Raw genomic sequence first — 20,169 nt, 5'->3', positions numbered from 1 at the left:
CACATACAATGGTAATTTAATCTGCAATAGCCTAATCAGCTACTTTTTCAAAGGGGCAGCATCATAGTAGTGATTCAATTATTTTAAAAACAATTAAAAAAGAAGAGAATTGTAAAGCCATTTAATAATGGTATTTGGATCTGAAGTATGCAGATAGACTTCACAAATTTGGGGTTTGGTATATTTTAGATAGTCCCAGAAAGTGTTTGAAACCAGCTAATCTCAAAATGCCTTAATTTCTAAAGACACCAAAATCATAGTACCCTTGACATACCTATGGCACACAGAAACTATACTAAGCACGAGCGTGCTCAGAAATATCCTGGTTGGGATGTGAGAGCTGGCACATAAGCTCCATCCTTGGAGATGAAGGGAGAGATGCCTCACTTCAGGTAATTGTCTTGAAAAGCCATTTGTGGTATTACCATGACCAACTCTTACCAATCTGTGAGAAATACTGTGTCAATGACAATATTCTAGCATCACCAAGTGTTAAGTACTCTTGGCAGGAAAACCTACCAGTGCATTTGTTGAAGTTAGGCCCTGCTCTGCATTGGAAAAGGCAAGTTACAGGCAGTCTGAAAGAGAGCAGGGACCCTGGTGCTTACACCCCTGTCATTTGGGCATTCTTTGTGGGCAGAGGCAGAGCTGGAGTTCCAGTCTCTGCTTTTGGTGCTACCTCATTTGTTACTGTATTACTTGTTAACATAAAATGCATGAAGGTTTCTGGAGTTGCACACTTCTGCCGGATACCCCTTCTTCTGACTAAATGTCACATCCTCTGGGGAACTGATTATATACCATTGGATATTCTGAAATATTCAATGGTATATAACTGATCAGTCACCCGCACTATTCTAATATTATCAGCAGTATTGCCTATGTAATTACCAATAGAACAGTTTTGCAGTTTTTCATATGCTTCATATTCAGTAAGTCACTAAGTTCTCTAAATCAGAGAAATACAACAACTGAATTGCAGAGAGCTTCCATCGTCACAGTAAAAGGAGTTACAAACAAGCATACAAAGATTTCAATGTACAGCATAGACCTCTTATCCTCCAGTGAAGCTCATTTTGCACTAGTGGAGTAGAGCTTCATTATCTCTTCTAGTATCCAGAAGATTTGGGGCTTTTTCTTTCCTTTCAGTACTTGTCTGTGTTTAAAATTTCCTTTTGCTATTCTAAAGAAATTATACCCCAAATCCCACTGGAAACAGTCTGATTACTCCTCTCATGTAGTAGCTAGGCAACTGGCAGCAAGATCTTTCGCACAGATGTAAGCATTTGTCCTTTTTTTCTGAATTTCTGGGAAGAAGAGTAAAAGGACCCAGTGTGCAGTAGGGGTTTAGCAATAGAGCAGACAGGTAATCTTCCTTTTGGGTTACAGCCATATTACTTTTATACACTGATACATATACACAAATTCAAGAGGGGAAAGTAACTTCTGAAGAGAAACAGAGAGCCATGAGTCCCAGTTGGTCCCCTTTTACTCAGATTTACAAAGTTAGAGGGAACTATTGATAGATTATAGAGGCTTTAGAAAATAATAGATGTTAGAAATATATAAGCAAACTTTGTACATAAAGACCATCAATAATTTGGAACAGTGTCATTGCTGTTAGTTTTCACAGTATATTTTTATATTTGTTCAGCTTGGCTTTCTGGAACGTTTCATGCTTCATTTCTGTTAGAAAGGTATTATAGATCTTCCTGCAAGAGCAGCAAACAAAGAAAATAACTTTTCAGTATGCATAGCATTCAGATTAAAAGTATTCAACTGTATCAGCTGAAAATGCCACATGATGAACAGTAAACAGTTCAGTTTAACAGTAACAGTAACAGTTCAGTAAAATGAACAGTAAAGTTCAGTTTTCAAATAAGTAACTTCATATGTTTGTTGTATCACAGGTACAAGAATGGCTCTGCTTAAACTGCCAGACCCAAAGGGCAATGTCAGGACAACTTGGGGATATGGGCAAGGTGCCACTTCCGAAAACAGGCCCTTCACAACCGGTATCCAAACCACCTGCTACTCCTCAAAAACAACCCATGCCTGCTGTCTCACATTCCCCTCAGAAGACTTCCACACCGCCTACTCCAGCAGCAGCAAAACCAAAAGAAGAACCAGGCGTTCAGAAGGAGGTTCCAAAACTTCAACAGGGGAGACTGGAAAAAACATTGTCATCTGATAAAATCCAACAAGGAATTCAAAAAGAAGATGCAAAACTTAAGCAGGGAAAACTTGTCAAGACACCCTCAGCCGATAAAATCCAACGTGTTTCTCAGAAGGAAGATCCAAGACTCCAGCAAACTAAACTGACAAAGACAGCCTCATCTGATAAAATTTTGCATGGAGTTCAGAAGGAGGATGCGAAACTTCAAGAGGCAAAAATGGCAAAAACATCATCGGCTGATAAAATTTTGCATGGAGTTCAGAAGGAAGACATAAAACTTCAAGAGACAAAATTGGCAAAGATACCCTCAGCTGACAAAATTTTACATGGAATTCAGAAAGAAGACCCAAAACTCCAGCAGATGAAAATGGCAAAGGCACTATCAGCTGACAAAATCCAACCTGCAGCTCCAAAGGAAGACGCACAACTTCAGGAGGTCAAATTGCCAAAGGCAGTTTCAGTTGATAAAATCCAACATGGAATTCAGAAAGAAGATTCAAAACTTCAACATGAGAAAATCATGAAAACTTCATCAGAGGAGAAAATCCAGCAAGAGCCTCCAAAAGAAGAATCAAAACTTCAGCAAGGGAAACTGTCAAAGACACTTTCAGCAGATAAAATTCCTGCAACAATAAGTTCAGACCAAAAGAAAGCCCTAAGCACATTGGATAAAGATAAAAAACCTGCGCTCCCAGAAAAGCACATACCACATCCAGAGGACAAAAAAGAACAAATTACAGATGAGACTAAAGACCATGTTGCTGAACAGAAAGCAGAAGTTGAAGCACCTTCTAAGGGACTGCAAGCTAAGAAGCAAGAAGATGTTAAGAAAGAGGGTTTGACAGCTGGGATTTCACAAACGGTTTTGAAAGCTGAAAAATCTCAGGAAGAAGAAATTCCTGTTCAAACAGCACCTTTGCCAGGAGCTGACCATGTGGAAGCAGTGAGAGAAAAAATAGTAAGTGGCTTCTCCCTTGCTACAATTTAGAATCTGATCCTGACAGACCCTCTCCTTTATGTCTTCCTGTTCTTTATTGTTAATCTCTGTATGGGATGATTCTAAATGATAAAATCAATGACTCTCATTGAGTGAAAGTTTCACCAGTCAGTCCTGTACTCTGCGTCCAACTTTTCAATACTTCTTGCATGATTTTCAGTCTCAAGCAGTTAAGCATTTGAAACTAAGCCAAAGTTCCTATTTAATCATTTTTCCAATATTTCTGATTTATTTACCCACTTCTGTAGACTCCCCAGACTTTAGATTTTAATTGTTGAAATTGGAGTGTTTGCATAGTTCTTCATCCCAAAAGGGAATAATCTGTGATGGTAAAGTGTACAGTGTCTTGCAATACCAAAATACAATAAACATTTCAGGAATACTTTGTGATGCCTGAACATGGTATGTTCAAGTATGCAAACTTTTTATCTTTTTTTCTATTTCATTTGCTTATCTCATATGGACAAGTAATTTTAGGTAGGGTTCTTTGTGGGCTCTCAGGTCAGATGAATGGATGGGTCTATAATAGCATGTGCTAAAGGTCTGCATTTTTTTAAATAAATGCATTTGCTGGATGTGAAGTCACCAACAAGTCACTTTATCAGCTAAAGTGAGTACTATACATAATTAGTTGAGAAATGAAGATTTTTTTTTTTTTTTATAATTGCACTGAAAATGTGGTGCTGATTATTATGTTATGGAAGTAGGAGTAGGTTTAGGAAAAGTGATTAACCTTTGCCAAAAATTATGTTTTCAAATAATCCCAGTCAAAAAGGTTAAGGGTTTTTTTGTTTTCTTTTGTTTGGTTGTTTTTTTTTTTTCCTTGTGATAATCAAGATATTTGGACAGAAAAATATTCTGTTTCAGAAATTGTGATGTGGAAAATACTACTATTTTTATAAACCAAGTTCCTTGTCTGAAATATATCTCCCATCAGATGTTGTGTTTCCTCCTCTTGATGGTATCAAGAGGTATGGTGTCCCCTGATTGTACCAAGGGAAGCTGAATTATGCTCAGAATAGCATAGCCAGAAATCTTCCCTTCTGGAAGAAACAAGAAGGAGACCTAAAGAAAATCCTGTATCAATTTTATTATCTCATATCAAACATAAGACTCTATTGCAGGACTTTCCAAGAAGAGTAAGTGTAATTTCATTAACAAAATGTCACTTCTGGGGATTTTTTTTTTTTTTAATTTGTATCAGAAAACCTAAGATGTAGACTTAGAATTTTGTTACTGTTGTTAAAATTTGGGGGTTATTTTCTGTTGAAATGCATTTGTAAGGGAAAATTTTCATCACATGCTAGTCTCAGTCCTGTCTGGTCATTTTTATGTTCTATAAGGAGGTGAAAGCATATTATATTCTGGACAAATCTAAGATGCATATATTGGATCTCAATCTCTGATAGTGACAGACTTTAGTTGTAGATTAATGTGGCACACACATATATTTCACTCGTATTTCACTTGTATTTTACTTTCTGCCACTGCCTTCTAACTGAAATAAGGCCTTCTCAAGTTAATACTATAAATAGGGAGTATATTTCTTTTGCTCTTGTTATCAGACTTTGAAGCACACTTAGCTAAAGTTTGTAAAGAAGTTTCATGAATAAAAATACCCCCCCGACACATCCACTTGTAAGTATTTTTAAAATTAGTACACTCCGAAATACAAACCAGAATTGAACGAATGAAAAAAGAACACCAATTTTTACACAGAAAGACTTCTCCCACCCCTCCCCTTTTTTGCTCCTTGGAAAAATCCTAAAAAACAAACAAACAAAAAAAGCAGCTAAAATTGTTCAGAATTAAAAATAAAGCTGGTGTCTTACCTAGCTTGTACTTCATAAAAAATAACTCTGATTTTTATTTTTATTTATTGAAGTATTTTAATTTTCTCCATGCTCTACATCAAACATTGCTAGATACAATTCTTCCCAAGAGAACATGTGACAGAAGTGGAAGAGGAGATGATAACAATTTAGACATCATACATTGATTCAATTTCAGTGGTTAAAGGACAGTATCTAGACACTGAAGAATGTATTTTACATGTATTTCAGGACAGAATCATATGAAGGATTTCAGGTAGTTGTATTTTTAAATAGGGATAATACTTTCTGCGCTTGATAAACTGCTGATGCCATTTTATATCGAAATCTGTGCAAGTGGTAATTACAAACTCTTTAATATACCAGTGAGATAAGTTAATAATACTACCCTCATTTTTCCTCAAAAAAAAAAAAAAAAAAAGACAGCAACACCCCAACAGGTCCCCAAAGACATGGAGAGGCTAAAGCTCTGATCCAGTACAATCAGTAGAATGATCCTTTGAAAATCACAGATATCAATTGTATTTAGAGATCTGGCATTCTTTGAAACAAAAGTGGCTTAAATATGGAAACATTTTAAAATATTTGGGTCTCAAAGTAAGATTTAAGGTATTGTAAAGCCTTTTTTTATTCAAAACATGTTTTTTCATATAATCTTTTAAACTGTAATTTCTTCAACAAGATTTTAAAGAATAAATTAAATTTGCTCATGATTTACAGGTCCTTTTCCTAAGAAACCATCTTGTAATACTGACTATTCACACGTGCAATAGAAGTTAGCTCTTCTCACAAGGATGCCTAGAAATCTTGGACAGTTATGACTTACGGTTTGTCAGTGTAAAACAGCCATCTTGGAACTCACAAATTAACATACAAGTAGTTCATCATATCTACATGAACACATTACCATGGTGTAAATTAGACATATATTTACAACACATCAGCTATATATAAGTGCCCTTATGTTTACGGATGAATGATCAAGTGCTTAGAATGAGTAACCAGGTAGAAATTAATATACTGTAAATTGACATTGTTATTCTAAGACATGCCATTAATGACAAAACACAGACCAGGGAGCCAGAATAAGGAGGAAAAGGCTTTTGTGTAAGCAGCCTTTCTGGACACAAATAAAATGTTTCATTTTGATAATACAAAATTCAAATACAGATTAAACAGTTCAGTCAACCAGTCTTTTTTTCACTCTCTGAACCTTTTCATTTGGGCTAAAGTAGATATCTTTATTTCTTCTATAAACAGAATGACCTTTTAAAAATCATGAGTTCCTTTGCAAAATAAAATTTCTGTTCTGTGCAACAGAATGTAATCTTGCTAGCTATAAATAATTTAAAAAAACTGACAGGACTTTTTTTTTTTTAATCAGTTTCCTTTTAATAGAATTCTGACTGGATTTAATAACCAATGTGATTTTTAAAGCACTAAATTTTATATTTTTAAATAAGAATATTAAAAGTGAAGAAATGCAAGCACAAATAATACTTTTAAAGCAAAAATTTCTAATGCAAAATATTTGTATGATTTATTGGCAATGACACTGTAGAAATGCCACTGGAATAGTACAAATACATTCTGCATTAAATCATTTTTACCATTAGTTAAAGAGGTTGCATTTGCTGTTTTTAAACAGCCTTATCCAGCCTGCAGCTTTTATAAATCTCCTTGTTCCTCATGTCTCAAGATCCTCCCATCAATGTCTGTATTAGAGCTAAATTTGTCCAGTATTAAAAACTTACAGTAGGCAAACTTCCTGAAAAAATGCTATTCAGCTACTCAGAAAAGCCCAGTAATTTAACACGTACCAAAGTACTTTCTACTTCACAAGAAAAAAGTGGGGTTTTTTCTTATTTATTAAAATATATTTTTCATTCTCAAAGGGTTGTTGAATATGATCCTTAGCAACATTGTTTCTGCAATATTTTGTTATTCATATAAAAATATTATGTTTATGGTATGTTTACAAGTTTGACAATGATGTTGCCTTTGTGTGTGTGAAGGCCAACCCTGTAGAAAATCAATTACCAGTCATTTAAGAACAGGTGTAGCTAATGACAATATTCTAGTTCTCAGGTTGCAGGAAATAGGGAAAAAAAGCACAAAGGCCTAATATTATTTATTGTAAGTTACATGCATATGATCTCAAAACATGATGTGCAGAATAATTTTTACATGACCTATCATGAGGAAGACAACTATATATACAAAAATGATAGAAGATATATTCATATGCAATAGCCTTAAGAAGTGAGTTGGGTTTTTTCATCACATGTACTTCTACATGTACAGTAGAAGTTCCTCCTTATTGTTGATATTTTTCTTCTTCCTGTACAAAGAGCAGCCTTTCCCATATTCAGAGTAGTGATATTATGACATGCAATGAGGTTCAACAACAGAGCGGGCAATAGCAATACTCTTCGCCATCTCTTCTGGTTTGGTTGTTGAGTAGGTCTACACACTGGACTCACAGATAGTGACACCATCACAGATTATAAGGAGAATGGCTAAAGTTGTTCCATGACCAGTTGTTTTCTACCTATTTTTGAGCTTAACTGTTTAGTTGATGCCTTCTGTCTCTGCTTTACAAGTCACTGTATCACTCCATCTCCTGTGGAGAACTAAGATCTGAGAGATTCAGCTTCACTAGTTGGACGCTGTCTGTCCATAAACTCCTAGGAGACCTTCTGAGCTTGAACAATTTGTTTGTATTTTCTAGTAGGTCATCTAAATTGATCACGGAGTGTTTGGTTGGCTATGTCTTTGTAAGTGTGAACATATTGGAAATAAAAAATAACAAGCAAATAACATAGGTGAAATTTTAGTGAGGGGTGTGAGATTTCTAGAAGGAAAAATCCTTTCGTTTTAATGAAATGTGTGGTTTTTTAAAACATAGCCCAATAAAGTCCCCTCAAACACTTTCTTCTTTAATAAAGGGAACAAAAACGTAAATATAACAAACAAACCCAAAAATTTTTAACTATGCTTCATTGCTGACTTTTTATGAAGAGTATATAGAATTCTGTCATTAAGGTTTGGAGAATATTCAAGAGTACATTTTTCAGAATAATAAATGTTTAAGTGGTAATAACTTCCCAAAGCAGTTTGGAGTACTATAGGTTTCTCCATATTTATATATTAATCACAGCCTTATCATTAGAGTTGTCCTTAGAAATCTTTGGTTTCATATTTGATTTTTAATTGCAATGGGTTTTGCTCTGATATCAGATATTTGGGTTTCTCCATATTTATATATTAATCACAGCCTTATCGTTAGAGTTGTCCTTAGAAATCTTGGTTTCATATTTGATTTTTAATTGCAATGGATTTTGCTCTGATATCAGATATTTGGGGTTATCATATTGGGTACAATATTAGTAAGAACAGATGTAGCTTATATTCAAGCGAGTGTCTGATTTTACAAAGCGTATAATAAATCACTCCTGTGAAATGGAGATTACTTAATAAAATATTTATTAGTAGATGACTGTAATATTAATATTAGTGTTTCAATGTAGTATTATGTGCATAGTGATATGTTTACAGGCAAGAACAGGTACTTTAAATGTAAATGAAATAATGAAAAAAACCTGACTTTTTTAAAAATAAGATAACTGACAATTAAAAATATTTGCTTTATGATATTTTGGCATTAAATATAACTTTAGTGTGAATAAACATTTGAAAATACTTGTAATTGATAGCAACTTAACATGAGTGTTAAGGTACCTTTATATTATAATTAAACATTGTCATCATTTTCTTATTATATTTATTCCACAGTATTTTTTTAACTCAGCATATTGCCAAGGAAGTTGATAATACTTTAGAGGAAAGAAGAGCTTTAAATAAATGTTTTGCTGTACTTCAGAAATCATTGACTTAAATTAGCAAGGTTGATAAATACTACCTACTTGTATTATTGAGGGCCATAACAAATACAGAGATCACATCATATTATTAAAATCAAGAGACTTTGGGATGCTTGGTATCAAATTGCTAGTGGAGGTGGGGACATTTCTTGAGTTTTTCAGCTTAGATGACGTCTTAAGGTGACCTGTTATTTGGAGAGTGAGCTGTTTCATTAGATGAATGGTGAGGTACTTTTACTAAGTACAGTACATTTCAGAATTGAGAGAAGCAGGAGGGAAACTGGTGTGGAAATACTTCCTGTAGGGTATTCTTGGTATTTTTGTTATCTAAAGAAGGAGATAGAAGTGCTTGTTGTCCAGAATGGTGTAGAAGGCTCTGAAAGCTAGGAGAATGACTAAGGGTGTTTAATTAGGGATGAGAAGGAAAACATTGGTTATACTGCTCAGTCAGGTTTGCCTGCCTTGTTTGCTTCCTTATTTCCTTTGATCAATAGCTGACTGTTGTGCTTTCCTCCCTGTAATTACACTTCCCTACCAGCAGCTTACCTCTGCATTACAAATTTACTGAGAAACTTTTTTTTTATGAGGTACTCAGAAAATGTCTGTACAGTGCTGAACTGCAGATACGGGGACATTCCAAGTTGCATTAAATCATGTTTCTATACTCCACGTATTCTGTTGCATGTTACGATGTGTAACACTTAAATCAACAAAATGAAACCATAGGTCCAAAATTTGAGAATATTGCCACACTGCTAGACAATTATAAAGGATTAAATGGGCAAAGAAAAGAGCAGACTCCAGAAATACTGCAGGCTGACATTTGGCAAGCTATATTACTTTGTGTCTAGATCTGTGAAGGCAGTTTTGAAACACAGGTAATTAAAATCTTCATTTAAATCAACCCCCAAACAACTTATCCCATGCATATGTGAACAAATGTTAGATTATCATTAATAAGTGTTCCAAACCCAATTAAATACAGTATTTGTTTATATGGAAAATAGATCGTCTTACAACTAGTAAAATCAGTTGCCAGTGTAGATAGCCCTGCAAAATATAGTTAGTTTCAATGCATAAACTCAAAATTTGAAGAACTTTTTTATTATTTTAATAGCTTTGAATAACAAAGTTAGTGTTCAGTCTTTTATAGTTTAATATAATTCTTGCTATCATAATTTTTCATCTGAAACATTAATTCATCTTTTAGAAAAAAAAATCACATGTATTTAATTGCCTGGAGACAATAAGAATTTATATATAAATATATACACACGCATATGTATTTATTTTTTTAGGAAAAGGAGGATGACAAATCAGACACATCAAGCTCTCAGCAACAGAAAAGTCCGCAAGGTCTGAGTGACACCGGGTATTCTTCTGATGGGATATCAAGTTCACTTGGTGAAATTCCAAGTCATATCCCCAGTGATGAAAAGGATTTACTCAGAGGATCTAATAAAAAAGACACTATTTCACAAGAAAGTCCACCAAGCCCCTCAGATCTAGCTAAATTGGAAAGTACTGTACTCTCTATTTTGGAAGCTCAGGCAAGTACGCTTTCTGATGAAAAATCTGTGAAAAGCAAAGAGCTTTATGAAACGTATGGTGAACAGACAAAGGATCAACACAAATCAAAGCCTTTGCCAGTCACTCCAGAATCTTACAGTTCAGATGAGGAAGACTTAGATGCTATTCAAGAAAGTGAAGGAACCATTGTAGAAGATGGCAAAGGAAGTGCTTCCTTCCGGGCAGACTACAAGGAAGAAGATGGAGATGACATCTTGGCAAGAAGACAACGCTATGATTCTGTGGAAGACAGCAGTGAGAGTGAAAACTCACCTGTCCCAAGGAGAAAAAGAAGAGCTAGTGTTGGTTCTTCAAGCAGTGATGAGTACAAACGAGATGACAGTCAGGGATCAGGTGATGAGGAAGACTTCATCAGAAAACAGATTATAGAGATGAGTGCTGATGAAGATGCCTCAGGTTCTGAAGATGATGAATTCATTAGAAACCAGCTCAAAGAGATCACTGTAACTGAAAGCCAAAAGAAAGAAGAAGTGAAAAGCAAAGCCAAAGGATCAGCTGGAAAACATAGAAGAATGGCACGGAAAAGTAGTGCAGGCTATGATGAGGATGCAGGCAGACGACATTCATGGCATGATGATGATGATGAGACTTTCGATGAAAGCCCAGAGCCAAAATACAGGGAAACTAAAAGTCAAGACAGTGAAGAACTTGCAGTAACTGGAGGAGGAGGCCTTCGGCGCTTCAAAACAATAGAGTTAAATAGTACAATAACAAGCAAATATTCTGAAGCATCTGAACAACAGAAAGGTATTTTATATTTCGATGAAGAGCCTGAGCTGGAGATGGAAAGTCTTACAGATTCACCAGAAGATAGATCTAGAGGAGAAGGCTCCTCTAGTTTACATGCTTCTAGTTTCACACCAGGTACATCTCCTACTTCAGTGTCATCACTTGATGAAGATAGTGACAGCAGTCCGAGTCACAAAAAGTTGGGAGGGGAGAGCAAACAACAGCGCAAAGCCAGGCATCGGTCACATGGTCCTCTTCTTCCAACTATTGAAGATTCTTCAGAAGAAGAAGAACTACGGGAAGAGGAAGAACTGCTAAAGGAACAAGAGAAACAGCGTGAATTAGAACAGCAACAAAGAAAAAGTTCTAGCAAAAAATCTAAAAAGGACAAGGATGAACTAAGAGCTCAGAGAAGAAGAGAACGTCCAAAGACTCCACCAAGTAATCTTTCTCCCATTGAAGATGCATCTCCAACAGAAGAATTGCGACAGGCAGCCGAAATGGAAGAGCTGCACAGATCTTCCTGTTCTGAATATTCACCAAGTATTGAGTCAGATCCTGAAGGATTTGAAATCAGCCCAGAAAAAATAATAGAAGTACAGAAAGTTTACAAATTGCCTACTGCTGTCTCTCTATACTCACCAACAGATGAACAACCAATTGGACTCCCAAAAGAAGAAAGTGTTCAAAAAACATTAAAAAGTGCCGAAGAGGTATATGAGGAGATGATGCATAAGACCCATAAGTCCAAGCCATTTCAAATTACAAATGAAAAAGATGAAGTATTTGAAAAAGAGTCTTTATATGGTGGAATGTTAATAGAGGATTATATTTATGAATCCTTAGTAGAGGATACTTACAATGGAACTATTGATACTAATCTTATAATAAGACAAGATGAGAGCCATGAGTATATACAGCAGAGGGGAAAAGAGAAAAAAATAAGATCTTCAGAGCAGATCTATGAAGAGCCACAGAAAATTACTGATCTACAGAAAGACTACTATAGTGTTGAGACTTTACATTCTATTGTGCCTCAAGAAGATATTGTTTCTAGTTCTTATATTATCCCAGAAAGTCATGAAATAGTTGTATTAGACAGCACAGTAACTTCCACCACTGAGGAAAAGCAGTTGTTAGATGCAGAAGCTGCATATGAAGAGCTTATGAAAAGACAGAGAATGCAGCTAACCCCTGGGTCCAGTCCAACACAAACAACTTCAGGTTTCATTCCCACATCTGATACAAAGGTACCTAGTGTTGGGGAAATAGTGGATAGTACATCTTTAACATCAAGCACTACTTCAGCAATCTCAGATGTATCACCTGTCAGTAGCACAGCACTTTCTATTCCAGATGTTAAGATAACGCAGCATTTTACAGCAGAGGAAATTGAAGATGAATACTTAACAGATTATGCCAGAGAAATTCAAGAAATAATTTCTCATGAAACGTCAATGTTGACATACTCTGAGACACCAGAAGGTGCTGCATCAGTTTTACCTTCTGATACAGCTTCCTTGACATCATCTACATCTTCGGTTTGTACCACAGATAGTTCATCACCTATAGACAGTGCTACCACAGGTTATGTAGATACAGCAGATGCTTTAAGTAAACTAGCAGATTCTGAAGGTATCAGGGTAGTAACCCAAGTTCCCTTAACATCTGCAAAAGAGTACTCTGAAGTGAGCATGCCTTACGAATCTATTGCCGGAGCTACTAAAAAGCCGTCTATAGCATCAGATATGGAAAGTGTGGATCAAGCTGCAGTTTTTTTGCCTGAAACTGCACCTTCAGTAGTGGCAACTACAGTTATAAAACCCAAGAAATATGCAACTGATGCTGTTACCTTTGATACCTCCAAAGCAGAAAAGGAAGCAGCTAGAAAAATGAAAAGTACGGTAGAGCCTGGTATTGTCAAAGTTCATCATGAAGATTCATACAAAGAATTGGATGTTGATATGACAAGGATTAATTTGACTAGTACTACATCTGAGCAACCACCTGTATGTATAGCATCACTACCAGTTAGAGAGCCTGCATCAGAAACATCTTCTGTACCTACTCCTGGTGTTGTAAGTAAGACCAGCATGGTCTCTGTGCCTTCCTCAGTTCCTGCTGTAACATCCAAAGTATTCTCGCTTTTTAGAAGCTCTTCTTTGGATTCTCCTGCACAACCTTCTCCACCCCCACCTCCTCCTCCTCCACCACCTCCTCCACCACCATTACCTCCACCTATTTTACCCAAGCCAGCCATTTATCCCAAAAAGAAATCACAGATTAAGGCTCCAGCAGCAACAGCTCCCACAGTGGTACCTTCAGTCACAAGTGTTCCAACACCAGAGACCACAGCTGTATTAAAGAATCATGTGGTACCTATCACAAAAACATACACCCCAACACCACCTCCTGTACCACCCAAACCATCCTCCATTCCAGCAGGGCTTGTTTTCAGTCACAGGCCCGCTGAAGTAACTAAACCTCCAATTGCTCCTAAACCAGCAGTTCCTCCGCTCCCAATAGCTGTTCATAAGCCAGCAGAAACACAGCCCAAACCAATAGGTTTGTCATTGACTTCAAGTATGACTCTGAATTTGGTCTCTGCACCTGAATACAAAATAGCATCTCCCACTTCCCCTTTGTCTCCACACTCTAACAAATCTTCACCAAGGTTGACAAAACCCTCACAGGAAACCTATGTTGTCATCACATTGCCATCTGAGCCTGGAACTCCCACAGAAGCTATAACTAGTCAGGCTGTTACCAGCTGGCCTTTAGAAGCACCTTCTAAAGAACAGATTCCCCAGCCTGTGCAACCAGTTTTTACTCCATCCATGAAAACTATGGAAATTCAAAGTATGGCAGATCAGACTATGTATATTTCAGATGCTTTGCAAACTATTCCTGTCACAACACGATCAACTTTTGAAAAAATACCTAGTTCAAAATCAGAAGTAGTAACAACAGAGGTAACCAAGACCACAGTGTCTGTTGTTAAGGGCCCGATGCCTGGCTTTGATTTAGGTAGTGTCGCTATTACTATACCTCCAGAGCCACTACATGTAGTAGATCAACCCAGGTATAGAGAGAATGGAAGATTCCATCCTTTCGGTGATGTCATAGATCTTCGCACTTTAACTAAGATGGATATTGAAATGAGAGATAGCTGTATGGATCTGTCTGCTGTTTCCATGGACATGAGAAGGCAAATGCCAGCAAGTGATGCAAGTGGGCGACCAGTAAGTACTGTCCAGCCAGCCATAATAAATCTTAGCACTGCTTGTGTTGCCGATCCTTCTCTGTCTGTAGTCACTGAGACAGTAACTGTAATGACCTGCACCGCCACTGTAAGCTACACTGCCAGTACAGACAGCCTTGTGGATCTGGGACATGCAATGACAACGCCGCTTCAGCTAACAACATCAAAACATTTTGAGCCTGCGTACAGAGTGACAGGCAGCCAGGCATTCTCTGCGGGTAGAGATGAAGTGCCAATAAATTTATCCCTAGGTACTTCAACACATGCAGTGACATGGGCTACTACAAAGCCTGTTACTGTACCGCCTGTTGGTGTTACAAACGGTTGGACCGACCTCTCCACTTCTCAGGAGCCGATGGAGAGTGGAGCAGTTGACCTTAGCACTACAAAATCCCACAGAACAGTAGTAACAATGGATGAAACTACTTCAGGTATCACAACAACAGTAATAGAAGATGATGAAAAGCCTGTGGATCTAACTGCAGGCAGAAGAGCTGTCTGCTGTGATATGGTTTATAAATTACCATTCGGTAGGAGCTGTACAGCACAGCAGCCACCAACTACACTTCCTGAAGATCGCTTTGGCTACAGAGATGACCATTATCAGTATGATCGTTCAGGGTCATATGGCTACCGAGGAATGGGAGGTATGAAACCATCTATGTCTGACACAAATTTATCAGAAGCTGGATTGTTTGCATACAAAAGCAAGAATAGCTTTGATTATCGAGTTGGGGCAACTGATGCAGCAGTAGATCTTACTTCTGGAAGAGTTACTACAGGTCAGTATGACACAGCAGCAGATCTTTCTTTGAAATATAATTTTGATGTTCCTCACCTCATTTCAGGATGATTTTTTTATTATTTTTCCCCTCCTTCTGTTGTTTTGTTTTCTTTTGGACAGTGTGACAAATTATTCTGGATTACACGTGTTTTTCATTTCTTCATTTTACATATGTGTTTTGCACAGAGGTGCCTGCATGTGCCTGCATGTTCAGAAATGCTGTTTCCTTCACATCTAAAGTAGGTCATTAACCTGAAGATTTGCATGCAGTTTCCCCTTCACGTTTAATTCATCAAGAAGGGATGACTTTCAGAATCCGCAAAGCAGCATTCTTTTGTGGGACTGGACTGTAACTTTGCCCTGTAATTTCAGGTGAGGTTATGGATTACTCAAGCAAGACTACTGGTCCTTATCCAGAGACTCGGCAGGTGATTTCTGGCATCGGGCTCAGTACACCACAATATTCCCAAGCAAGAATGGTGTCATCTTTGGGTTCCCAGTTTGGCGTTGGAAGTGTTTTAAGATCATCCAATGGTGTTGTTTATTCTTCAGTAGCAACTCCAATCCCATCCACATTTGCCATCACTACACAACCTGGTTCTATTTTCAGTACAAGTGTCAGAGATTTACCTACTCTCCAAACAATTGACTCTGTGCCCTCTTTATCAACTTTGCAACAGAATCAACCGCTCCCAAGATCATATAGTTTCTTGACAACAGTGGCAGCTGAAAAAGATAGTGCAATTACTGCCATCGATATGGGGACAGGGTTACCACCTCTTGCTATAGAAACTATTACCACTGAGCCAACCAACTTGATACCTGCTTTAACTACAGCATCTGAAGTTTATACAGATGTAATTGAAGATGAGGTTGCCCTTCTCATTGCCCCTGAAGAAGGCAAACAGCAGCAGCTTGATTTGGAGCGTGAACTTCTTGAGCTTGAGAAAATTAAGCAGCAGCGCTTTGCAGAAGAGCTGGAATGGGAACGTCAGGAAATCCAAAGATTTAGGGAACAAGAAAAGTTTATGGTGCAAAAAAAGCTTGAAGAGTTGCAATCCATGAAACATCATCTCTTATTTCAGCAAGAGGAGGAACGACAAGCTCAGTTTATGATGAGGCAAGAGACACTAGCCCAGCAGCAGTTGCAGCTTGAACAATTCCAACAACTTCAACAACAGCTCCACCAACAGTTAGAGGAGCAAAAAATTCGTCAAATATATCAGTATGGTTATGACCCTTCAGGAACTGGCTCTCCACAAACTACCACAGATCAAACACTTTTGGAAGGACAGTATGCAACCACAGAAAATGGCCAGTTTTGGCCTACTGATGATGCAACCACTACAGCTTCAGGAGTGCTGGGTATTGAAATTCCACAAAGCCAAACATGGTATACAGTTCAGTCTGATGGCATCACCCAATACATACCTAGGTCTGGTATCCTAAGCTCTGTTTCAGAAATGTCGCTTAAGGATATTGATGTTAGAGAGGAGAAACAATTGAAAAAGAGAAGTTCCATGCCAAAATTACGTGGTCCATATGAGGAGCTTGAGGAGACCCTGGAAGAAGAGCCCCGGTGCTTCAAAAAGATAGTGGACAGTGGAGTGCAAACTGATGATGAAGACGGAGCAGACAGAGGTTACACAAACAGGAGACGGAGAACTAAGAAGAGTGTTGATACGAGTGTTCAGACAGATGATGAAGATCAAGATGAATGGGATCTTTCTAGCAGATCCAGAAGGAAGCCTCGTGTAGGAAAATACAGTGAGAGTACCACTGAGGCAGACAAAGCTAAACAATTCTCCAAAGTATCTAGTATTGCAGTTCAGACAGTGGCAGAGATTTCAGTACAAACAGAACCTGTAGGAACAATAAGAACACCTTCCATCAGGGCCCGATTGGATGCTAAGGTGGAAATCATAAAGCACATTTCAGCTCCAGAAAAGACATATAAAGGAGAAAGTTTGGGATGTCAAACAGAGACAGAGTCAGATACTCAAAGTCCCCAATATCTGTCAGCTTCATCTCCTCAGAAAGATAAAAAACGCCCAACACCATTAGAGATAGGATACTCATCCCACCTTCGTCCAGACTCCACATTGCAGGTAGTCCCTTCCCCTCCCAAATCTCCCAAAGTTCTCTATTCACCCATTTCACCTGTTTCACCAAGCAAAGTTATAGAGTCAGCATTTGTACCCTATGAAAAACCCATCACTGATGACATCAGCCCTCAGAAGATGCTGCATGCTGACATTTCCAAGGTTCCTCCATCAAGCCCAAAGGCAGCAAAGATGATGCAACGCTCTATGTCTGATCCTAAGCCCCTGAGTCCCACAGCAGAAGACAGTTCCAGAGCTCAGTTTCAGTACACTGAGGGTTTCATGGTAAGAAGTATTTGTTTTCTTTTTTTTTCTTTTATTTTTTTAATATGCAATTCTACAGCTATCAGGACAGCATGAGGGCTTACACACTCATTTGCAATACCTGTGTATGTAGTCTTTTTGCACACCTTGCTGAAAGGTCCCAAGGAATTTCTGCTGTTTAAAGCAATGATTATCTGCTTCATTGCTTTGCCTGGAAATAAAGGAAACCGTATTGCAATCTTACTAAGATTCAGAAAAAAACCAACAAATTCTTGTTCAGAATTTGGAAGGCACTTTATGTTTTACATGGCAATTAATTGCCAATATAGTGGTTACCTCCAGTTCTTCAGAAAATGAAAAGCATTTTCTTTCTAATGATACAACGCCCAGCTCTTGTGGCACAGTCTTGTAGTGCATTTACTTTGAAATTACTCTATGTGCCTTCTGAGAGGCAGCTAACACCAGGTTTATAACTACCTTAGTTAGCTGTCCTTTTTGACCCTCCTGAGATTTCTTGGCCATTTGTGATTCTGTGGGTAATCTTGTGTCCTAATGTTTGCATATTTTATCTCTCCCAGACCAAAAGGTCTCATATCACAAGTCTGTTTTTTGTTTGGTTGGTTTGGATAAGGAGGATTATGAGGAAGTTATGCAAGTGTTGAGGACTGTTCCTTATGGGGTCAGAGGAGGCAGTTTTGAATAAGGCTGACACCATCAGGATTAAAATTTTTCATTTCTGCAGTATTCCTTTTCCTTGAGTAGTAAGATTTCTGATTTGGTAGTCAGTCCATTATTTATGAATAGGAGGAAGAAGTCTTGGCTAAAAAAATACCTTTACAATTTCACATGTTCTTGGCTGTCCTTTTGTCTGAGTCCATTCTCTTCTGTCAGTTGCAGGGTCAGTATCTTATCTGTCAGAGCTCTGAAAGAGTTACCATTCAAGTTCTTCAGCATTTTTTATCTCTTATGTTCAGTTATCTGTCAATACATGAGTGATTAGTACAGGCTGGATAGAATAAAGAGGGTTTGTTCTGTATGTTTGATAATTTGTGGTGGCTTTCAAATGCAGAATTATCTGGTTATACCCTCCAAGGCTTCCCCTGTAAGAAGTTTCTGCAGCTTCACATATCTGTGCGGATATTAAATGCTTCCTATGCTGTTACTGCTTGGAAAACTGTGCATGGAAGTTTGGAGGGAAAACTAGTCACGGCATTGGCACTCAATATCAACATCATTTCCTAATGCAGGATTAGTACAGTGGGGGAAACTGTAGCACAAACTCTGAACTTTAATGTAGAATGTTTGGAACAGCATCTTGAAGAACACTTGCTCAGGAGTTAGAAAGTGTTAGGTTCTACTAGATATTGGAGACCAAGTATAATGCTGCGAAATAACTGTCAGTGTAGTGAAACTATTACTGAGAAAAAAATATTCAGTTCACTTATTTCATGGACTGAATTAATATTTTATATGAATTGTATACTTTGTGTGATGGATGATAAATTCCTGATTGTTTAAAGGCCTTTACAGTAGAGTTTGAATGCATACAGTATTCATTAATGAAACATGGAAACAAAGGGTTTGTACATCATTGTTTATATTTTATTTACATGTTTATTACCATTTTGCCTTGAGCCCAAACAGTAATGAGCTATATTGTTCTTATTAACATGCAGCCATCAAGCAGGAAATAGCCCATATCTCAAAGTATTTACAGTCTAAATAAATGAGGTGGACATTTTTGTGGAACATGGGATGCAAGCAGACAAGTGCAAGGAAAGTAAAAAAATTCCATGGATATAAAGTAGGCTGCACTAACTGTGCCATGCAGCATATGGTGAGGAAACGGCTCTGTAAACCTCCCATGAGTGTCATGGCTGCTTTCAGCTCTGATGTTATGTTAAGCATTAAGTCTGTTATACCTTCTCTTTCTGATAGAGTTTTGTTAATTAAGTATCTGAGGTTCAGTTAGCTTAGGCTGGATCAGGTACATGAAATTTAAAAGATGAAAAGAGGTGTAAGACAAAAAAAGAAAATATATTTTTGTGGAACATGGGATGCAAGCAGACAAGTGCAAGGAAAGTAAAAAAATTCCATGGATATAAAGTAGGCTGCACTAACTGTGCCATGCAGCATATGGTGAGGAAACGGCTCTGTAAACCTCCCATGAGTGTCATGGCTGCTTTCAGCTCTGATGTTATGTTAAGCATTAAGTCTGTTATACCTTCTCTTTCTGATAGAGTTTTGTTAATTAAGTATCTGAGGTTCAGTTAGCTTAGGCTGGATCAGGTACATGAAATTTAAAAGATGAAAAGAGGTGTAAGACAAAAAAATTAGTGGCACAGAAAGTAATCTAATGATGTCATCAGCATCTGGAAACATGGGCATAAATTGCTTTTGCTGTATCAGTTTCAGTTCTCAATTACTCAGTCAGTTATGTTGTGAAGGAGGCATCTGCAGTATAAGATCTAAATGATCTCCTAGTTTCCATGAGACTTATAGTATTCTCTCCAGTCTGACTGTGTTTGTTTATACCAGTTGAGAACCTG

At 37.5% G+C, this 20,169-nt stretch overlaps 1 protein-coding gene across 1 annotated transcript in view; it reads left to right on the top strand.

The window, feature by feature from the left end:
• PCLO (piccolo presynaptic cytomatrix protein) overlaps positions 1-20,169 on the top strand; it is a gene marked incomplete at its 5' end in the record, with an annotated part of 372,092 nt that overhangs the window by 168,053 nt on the left and 183,870 nt on the right. The window contains 3 exons of the mRNA XM_035901092.1: positions 1,911-3,134; positions 10,188-15,252; positions 15,627-17,641. Coding sequence (XP_035756985.1) covers positions 1,911-3,134; positions 10,188-15,252; positions 15,627-17,641 — 8,304 coding nt within the window. The remainder of the gene's footprint in view (positions 1-1,910; positions 3,135-10,187; positions 15,253-15,626; positions 17,642-20,169) is intronic.

The sequence above is a fragment of the Egretta garzetta genome, unplaced genomic scaffold (assembly GCF_000687185.1).
Source record: "Egretta garzetta isolate BGI_Z169 unplaced genomic scaffold, ASM68718v1 scaffold148, whole genome shotgun sequence".
Lineage (NCBI taxonomy): Eukaryota > Metazoa > Chordata > Aves > Pelecaniformes > Ardeidae > Egretta > Egretta garzetta.
The sequence above is the reverse complement of the archived record's forward strand: the minus strand, read 5'-3'. Positions and strand labels throughout refer to the sequence as shown.